General features: G+C 31.0%; 1 protein-coding gene and 1 long non-coding RNA gene across 2 annotated transcripts; both read right to left on the bottom strand.

The window, feature by feature from the left end:
- Positions 1 to 2631: 2631 nt before the first annotated feature.
- Positions 2632 to 3260, bottom strand: LOC148266624 (uncharacterized). Its single transcript, XR_015817475.1, has 2 exons — positions 3000 to 3260; positions 2632 to 2895 (listed from the first exon to the last, which is right to left on the bottom strand). It is a non-coding gene; the product is annotated as an uncharacterized LOC148266624 (long non-coding RNA).
- A 301-nt stretch (positions 3261 to 3561) lies between these two features.
- LOC110819955 (sulfate transporter 3.1-like) lies at positions 3562 to 8104 on the bottom strand. Its single transcript, XM_022049314.2, has 12 exons — positions 7508 to 8104; positions 7218 to 7425; positions 6871 to 7042; positions 6688 to 6753; positions 5395 to 5508; positions 5106 to 5222; positions 4902 to 5028; positions 4544 to 4830; positions 4266 to 4456; positions 4089 to 4174; positions 3923 to 3999; positions 3562 to 3823 (listed from the first exon to the last, which is right to left on the bottom strand). The coding sequence occupies exons 1-12, from the start codon at positions 7833 to 7835 to the stop codon at positions 3641 to 3643; spliced, it is 1956 nt and encodes a 651-aa protein (XP_021905006.2). The 5' UTR covers positions 7836 to 8104; the 3' UTR covers positions 3562 to 3640.
- Positions 8105 to 8516: the final 412 nt, after the last annotated feature.

The raw sequence follows: 8516 nt of genomic DNA, 5'->3' as shown, positions 1-8516 counted from the left end.
CCCACATTCCTGATTATTTTGTTGCTGTACAGTACAGCATGAGTGTTTTCCTCCTCGTAGCTGCAATTCATGGATTATTTCCTCTGGCAGGTGACGGTGGTGATTCCCTTGGTTGGTCATGATCCCTTCCATCTGGTTTTGTCAAACTGCAGAAACTGATGTATCAGACACTATATCTCTGTATTCTTGAAGTGAATTATAAGATGATTATTTTGGTGCTTACCTTGCTGCATTACTTGAAAGAGAGAGGAGGAGAATAAGGAACAACAATTGGACAAATAGAGCGAATGGCTTCATTTTGTTCACCTAACTGAATACCAGAATGGCTTTCACCTGCTTCTCATTTATAGACACAAGATTGTTTTGGTGACATCCATTTGATTTCTTCCGGTCAAATTTCCATATAGAATATATTTAGTTACTTCTCCAAAATGTCTAAATATATTTATTTAAAGTTGGTAGGAAAACTGATATGAAATTGATTTTTCCTCTTCATCAGATGAAATATTTGTATCAGACAAAGTAGCTTTCAACAAGGAAAAGGCCAATTTTGTTGGATCTTGGCCTTTATTAGGCTATATGGTCAGCTGATTTTTTGAAATGGGTAACTTTGGTAATTAACGTTATGAGTTACTATATATCTAATGTTATTTATTTACCATAGAAACATAAAAATATTACCTATTTCTAAATATATTAAATTTTTAGATTATGATAGCATTTAGTCCTAATTAATTTAACATATTAAGGTGAAAGGTATATTTATTTACAATTATACATTAAAAAAATTTACTTCCTAAATAGTTCAAGAATGACTTGCTCTAAATTATTATTTTTTTTAAAAAAAAGTTTATGACTTTTCAAAAAGAAATGATATGACTTGGTCGTTAATTTTGTAATATTAGTTTGTCACAAATAATAAACAATTTAAAACTTCAAAAAATTAAAAAGAAGACTTCGACTATGTAGAAACATCAGAATAAATTCATGCGAAATTTATGCTTAAAAAATATCATTCCTTTTTAAGTACTGTTTTTTTTTTTTTATGCTCATTCTAGCTTTACTGGATTAATACCATGTTGATTTCTCAATTGGTTAACTTGATCACAACATGTACATTGTCACAAACCACATAATCAAATTTTGATAGTAAAGATCCAAGAATTTTCTGCACCACACGAACATCTTTCATCATTTCACCATACCTTTTTATTTGGGCCACTGCGGACTTTACTCTTGAGCAAAAAACTCAAATAATTTTAATATTATTCATTCGCAAAACTTTAAATTAATATGAAGAAATGTAGAGTCGTATATTCTTCACATTATCAATTCGATCTCCCAAACTTACTTTGCGTTGCTAGCATCAGCCACCTTTAAGAATATAGATCCATCCAAACCTTAATGGACTGGAGCAAGGGGTTGTTGATCCTTCTTCCTTGTTTTTGCCAAAACATCCTTTCCATTTAGGTCAATGATGCTTCATTTTCAAATAAAATAAAACTTTTATCTACAATGATGTTTCACATGAATACATTAACTCTTATAGTTTTATTTTATAAGATGAGGAAATTAAAATGAGATAGATTATTACTAGTTATTTCTCTAAATATTAGAGAATCAAAAAACCAAGATATCACACTCTAAAATTATTTTGTTAAAAAAAATTTTAAGAGACGGATTAATTTTAGAAAATATTTTATTAGAAATAGAAGGAAAAAGAAGAATAAACTAATAGAAAGATTCGATTTTTAAAGTCGTGGTCTTGTGTCTATAATTTTTCAAGTGTATGGATATGTCTAAGCACTAACACAATACTATAAATTTTAAATACTTGAACCATCTAACTTATGACCCATAATTAAGTTTAAGGCATAAACCATTTAGGAAAAATCAAGAGACACATATTTAAAAATAATTCAAGTATTGACTTAGTAAAACTCAAAAGATACATATGAAGTGTTAATTTTCAATTGAAAATGCAAACATATTTACAATTCTTTGATTCGTGTGATGCCATTGAAAATAATGGGATTTGGAGAGAAGTGCTTAAAGATATTTTGGACAGAAGTGCTCTAAGAAAATTAATTGTAGATTTTGATAAGAAGTGTATTAAATTATTAAATATTTTGATGAAAAACGTATCAAATTATTAAAAATTAATAAAAAAATGCATCAATAATTAAATGTTGATAAAAAAAAGCATCAACAATTGAAAAAAAATAAATTAAAATATGAAAATTAAATAAGACATATTGAAAAGAGGTGCTCCAATAAAACAAATTTAATAATTATAATTTCTATATTAAAGAAGAATGTTGAAAATTAATTTAAAAATTATATTTAATTTTATTTATTAATTGAATTTAAATAAATTTTTATCTTTAATTAGATTTAATCCATGTTTATTTTTTAAAAATTTTGTAATTAGTGAAAATTTATTTTTTAAGATATTTAATTTATATTTATCTTTTAAATTGTAATAGATTATTTTAAAAGTTTTAATTTATGTATAAACTATTTAAAAATATTTTAAATTATTAATTTTAGAATTAGTAAAATTAATAAAAATTTAAATTTTCTGCAACAGAAAAAGCCCAACATGTAGGTAGTAGTATTTGGAGAGAAAAATACAGAATACAAATGTGATTAATGTCTTTATTTGTTTACTTGAAAAGATTTTGAGTCTTGAATCTGGAAAAATAAAGAGACAGAGAAGAAACCACAATACAAGCACTTATTATATTAGAGCAAAATAATTAGAAATAATAAAGCACTCCTGATCAACTCTCTGTTCATGGAGGTGTGCTGATCTCTGATGGGTCCTTTCTTTTGGGCGTCGGTGGTGGTAGCCTTGGATAACTTCCATCTCTTCCCTGAGGATTCCTTCCCGCGCTGCTTGGTTCCATTATTATATCAGCTTTTTGTTACAGTATATGTGTGTGTGTGTGTGTGTGTGTGCAGATTATGTACACAATGGTTAGGGGAGTGGTTTTTACCTTGCCATGTGGCTGCTTTGTGACAAGATCAGAACAAGGAGAAGCAACCGAAGGAGCAACTTGAGCAGTTTCATTTTCTTGCAAATGTGAAAGGGTAAGGAGACCCCTTGTTCTTCGTTTTTTTAGAGCTTACAAATACATATCTATATATTTTATGTATATAAATACAGAAAGATGAATTAATGTTTTGAATCTTTGATTACTTTACGTCAGTTTGAGTTGACTGTTCAAAGTCTAATCTGTTTAATTAATAGCCTATATCTTTCTAGAGCGTATACTTTCTTCGCATTCGTATTCTGTAATTTGGATAAAAAAATTTATTGCCCAATTTTTTCATTTATAAATTAATTATCTACTTACATCATCAAATAACATTTCATTATAAAAATAGTTAGTCAAAGTATGACCTTTGAATTGTGTTTAATTATTATTAAGTTTATTTCTTTGGTCTCTTTAAAACTTTTCCAATGCTTACACATAGACGGCAGTGTATAATTTTCATCCCAATTGTCAAAACCAGTCTTTCAGTGAATTATAATTAATTGCATATAACTTTCATATATAATATTATAAAGGTTTTCAGATTATCATTTTCCTTAAAACTCAGATTGGATACATAGCAGGCTCTGGTACATGGATAATTATACAATATTATGTTGTTGTGGGGGAAATTCATCAACTGATTTGCAGGTGTGTAGCATGAAATTGCATGCTGTTACAGCTTCTCCAACGGTGAGAAAGATCCATTCTTGGCCAACTTTTTCGATGAATTTAGACTTGTCCAGCTTCTTAATCACCTCACTTCTTGGATTTACTAATACAAGCTGAATATATATACACACACACACGCGCGTACAGGATATTAATTAATTGATAAGCTGATTTTTATAAAGCCAGAAGTAATAAACTTAATTTTATAATACCTTTAGACCTTTTCTGTTAATATTTCTCTGTACTTCTTCCAGCATGCTGATTCCACTTGTATCAATACTACCAATAGCTGCAAAACTCAAACCCATTAAACTTTTATTTAACGAGCATAAAATAGTTTAGTGGATCATGATATGTTTTTTATGATTTAACACTAACCACTCATGTCCACTATGATATAGTGTAAGCTACTTTCTCCTGATAATTTCAAACTGTCTTCCTCCTCATATATCCATCTTGAGATCCTGATCAGAAACCAATTATGTATGTAATCAAATATATGTACTTATATCTTTAAGCATGTGAACAAAGTGCTTTTAAGGGAAATTGAGTTACCTTTCTCTCAAGTAGGAAGCATTGGCAAAGTAAATGGGTGTATCTATATGAAGAATGAGAAGCCCGGGGGTCTTGGCAGCAACTGGGTATTGCTCAATACTCCTGTAGGCTACAGAGTTGGGAATCTTGCCTAAAACAAAGGTTCTTGGTCTTGCAACAAACAGTAATACTCTTAGCAAGGAAATCCCAACCTGCATTAATTGGAAGTCAATCAAATAAATTTCAGATTAAACATCATAATCCAAATTAAGGGTTTTATATTAATATTAGAGACTTACTGCAACAACGAGGCCAATCTCGACGCTGGCAAATACAACACCCAAGTAAGCAGTCATGCAGACTAGAAAATCACACTTATCGACTTTCCAGAGGTGAAGAGCAGCTTGATAGTCAATGAGGCCTAGCATGGCTGCAATTATAATAGAAGAGAGCACAACAAGAGGAGTGTAGTGAAACAATGGCGTTAGAAACAACAAGGTGATCATCACTGCTGTTGCCATCACTATGTTCGACACTGCACTCTTGCATCCTGCATTGAAGTTCACTGCAGTTCGCGAAAATGGACCTGCCAAAATCATTTAATTTCATTAGTATATATGTTCATAATTTCTATCGAGTTAATAGAGTTAGGAATACCTGTTGTGAGGTAACAAGAAGTGCAAGAAGCAGCTATATTCATCATGCCAAATGCGATCATCTCTTTGTTGCCATCAATTTGATAGTTCTTGAACATGGCAAAGCTTCTTCCAACTGCAATTCCTTCCTGTACAAATATAATTAATTTGTTTTTAGTGGAGAGTGATGTATTAATTATAAAGAGATGATGAGAAAAATAATTACAGCAAGAGCAATGACGCCAGTGATGATTCCCGTCTTAATAGCTGTGGCCAGATGAGGTGACCCAAAAGCTAACTCTGAAACTGAGAGCGGATTCAATCCTTTCTTCAAATACCCAATCTGCATATATAAATAGTAATTACTTACACCGAAATAACACGCATGCATGATCATAATTTATATGTATATACAATAACTTTTACACGTAGTTTCAAAATTATGTAGTTTTTTTTTCTTTTACAATTTATATTGATTGGGTAAACTATATAAATATATATATATATAAACTTACAACTTCAACACCGTGTTTCTCAGCATGGGTAAAATAAACAAGAATGCTTCCGAGGATCACTGAAGTAAGAGGTGCCATTGCGTTTAACCAAAAAAAGGCCTTCTTTCTTTTGCTCTGCGCCAAACACCAATGCCCAATATTTTCAATATGCTTCTTTCGTAAATTAGAATTGTTTTTAAAATATTTTAAATTATTGCACTGAAAGATATACCATACTGTTTAATACAGACATACAACCATCATATGTATACTTTTCTACGTTCGTACGAATATATACTTTAATTTATTAAGAAACGAAAATGTTAAAAATCTATAATTATTTTATTAAACATATAATTCTTCCTTTTCTTTTTGTTGCTTTTGGAAATTCCCATGACACGAGTTGGTGTTCGAAATTAATATTTTCTTGATTATTAATTGCACTCCACGCAAATTAGGTGGATTAATGCGTGTAATTAATATTAATTTGAAAACAAAGGTTACTGACAGTATGTGTATATATATACGCAATTGGAAATCTTTTGCCACCCAAAGAACATCTGTTTTCCCATCTTGTACTTTTTAACCTTCTCAGCAATAACCTATATATTTATATATACATATATATATATGTACATATATAGATACAAACATAAATATATCGTAATAACTTACTCCGACTGCTAATTAAACCGCTGGTTGTAAAGTGCTAAGTTGGCAACCACCCTCCATAATATATAGATTACTTCATTAGAGTTTAAATAATTAAATAGACAGTATTATATCTGCTTAACTTTTTGTGGTAATAAATTTAATTAATTATTTAAAAAGGTACCCAAGTTATAGAAATATATTTCAATAGTTACGAATACATTTTTTTTAAAAATTAATTTTATGATATGTATTTGATAAGAAACTATATCTTATAATTAATTTTAGATTATTGGGAAGATTATTTGATCAAATTTTTAGATAGAATTGTGCGTGTATGTATTGGTGGGCTCACCTAAAATTATTTCAAGTTGGGTTTGTATCACTCACTAACACAAACATCATGACTGAAAATTAAATAAATCAGTGAATATTTATCGTAAAAAGCTACTGTGCTTTGTTTGTTATTGTTAAAGTGTTGTATTATTATTAATCTGCGAATATATTTAGTTAATAAAATGTATAAGTAAATGAATTAAAATTAATTAAATAAATAAATTACCTATTTAGTTGATCCATAAATGAAATTTATCTTTAAAACAAATAAAAAAACATATTAGTTTACAAATATTGAGAAAAAGAATGAGATGGGTTCACACTTACTAAGTATCTAGTGAAGAGAAGGAACAAGAGGAAACAGCAACCCAGCACCCCACTCTCCCATCTCCACTGCAATCACACTCACCCATCCATTTAATTATATATATATATGTGTGTGTGTGTGTGTGTAATTATACGATCCTACAAAATTAATTGATAATAATTGAATTATATGTATAAACCAACCTGGTGAATCTGCCCAAAAACAGAGAGCATCACCGACATAATATCAGTGCCATGGGTGAAATGAACCAAACCAAGAATCCCTTTTAATTGCTGAAGACACACAACAGTTGCTGCTCCACCCATAAAACCCACTATCGTTGCGTGAGACAAAAACTCCACCATGAAACCAAGCCTGCAATTAAGCAACAACCACGTGAAACTAACGTATATCTACACTTATATAACGTCAGCAATTTAACTATCTATTTATATATGTTTATATATGCTTCATATGTACATGTACATGGAATATGTTGAGAAGAAAACAAATTAAATTGTAAATGAAAGTGATGAGGCAATGGACAGACCTTAGGAAGCCAAGAGTAGCTTCAAAGACTCCGGCAAAGAAAGTAGCAGTGAAAGCTAACTGAATATAAAGCTTAGGGTTCTCCTTTGGATTAACCTCTTTCCCTAACATGGATGATATGAGAAGTGATGCCACAGCTACAGTCCCCACCGCCAAATCTTTTGAGCTCCCCATCATAGCATACACCAACGGCGGTACAAAGCTTGAATCTGCAATATTATAAATCTCCCATACATAACTTGACTAAATTTCCAACACAAAAGAAACTGAATACTAAAAAATGGTACTGACAGAGGCCAATGATGGGTGGTAAGCTGGCTAAGCTTGCGTAGCTTATGCCCTGAGGAACAGCGAGACTGGCGATGGTGATGCCAGCAACAAGATCAGCTTTGAAGAAGTCGAAGGTGTAACGAGGAGCCCATTCGAGGATAGGTACAAAATACTGCAACCCACGAAGGATTTTGTTTGGCGTAGATTGGTTCTTGAATTGCCTAAAAGGGTCATCAGGGAAAAACATCTCCTTCACACTGCATTTCACTGACTGCAAAAATGGCTTCGATGGAGGAATTACAACACCATGATTATTGCAACTCATGTGCGACTCTTGATCGTTACCCATTTGATGCCTCAGACTGAGGTGTGTACAATTAAGACTATAAGCTGTCTAAGTAATAATTCAACTCTTTTACTATATCTATCTATCTATATATATATATATATAGTACGTAGGTATACAGCTGGTAATTGGAAAGGTTGGTGATATGTAAATATAAGTTTGTATTTGCAGTGAATCTGGAAAAGAAAACGAAAGCAAAGACAGAGTTTTGGAGGTATTGATGATGAAGAAGAAGTAGATGGCAGCTAAGTGAAGACCAAGGTAAGTCGGAGCTGCCTATTTATATAGGAGCTGACGAGAGTCATAAGTGCTTTTCTAAGACCTACGCGTGCGCTGACACGTGGCGCTTCATCAACCTAAGTTAGAATTTTGGCAATTAATTAATTAGATAATGTTAATAGGATTTGTGACGTGGATTGCTGTGATTGGCGTAAGATTTGAGTAATTGGGTTATTGAGATTTAAGCTGTATTGATTTTGTCAAGATACGCAGCCCTGTTTTACAATTAATTAAATTAAGCGCTTTTTTGGTACTCAATCAGTGAATATTAATTTATACCGTCATAATTATCAACACTCGCATAATGCCAATTTTTTCTGCAAGAAGTGGGAATACAAAGCTGTTTTTTCTTTTATTATTATTATTATTATTTTCAGTTAAACTGGTACATTATTTCAAATAAGT

The sequence above is a fragment of the Carica papaya genome, chromosome 3 (assembly GCF_054855325.1).
Source record: "Carica papaya isolate Zhongbai chromosome 3, ASM5485532v1, whole genome shotgun sequence".
NCBI classification, from domain to species: Eukaryota; Viridiplantae; Streptophyta; class Magnoliopsida; order Brassicales; family Caricaceae; genus Carica; species Carica papaya.
This window is presented reverse-complemented; position numbering and strand designations above follow the sequence as displayed.

Bases quoted from the DNA above. Each gene is read 5' to 3' on its own strand.
- LOC110819955 (XM_022049314.2), bottom strand. From the start codon at position 7,835: ATGGGTAACGATCAAGAGTCGCACATGAGTTGCAATAATCATGGTGTT. The intron at 5,223-5,394 runs GTAAGTTTATAT...TTATATATGCAG, and splicing joins AGAAACACGGTGTTGAAGTT to ATTGGGTATTTGAAGAAAGG. The intron at 4,457-4,543 runs GTAAGTCTCTAA...CAATTAATGCAG, and splicing joins AGATTGGCCTCGTTGTTGCA to GTTGGGATTTCCTTGCTAAG.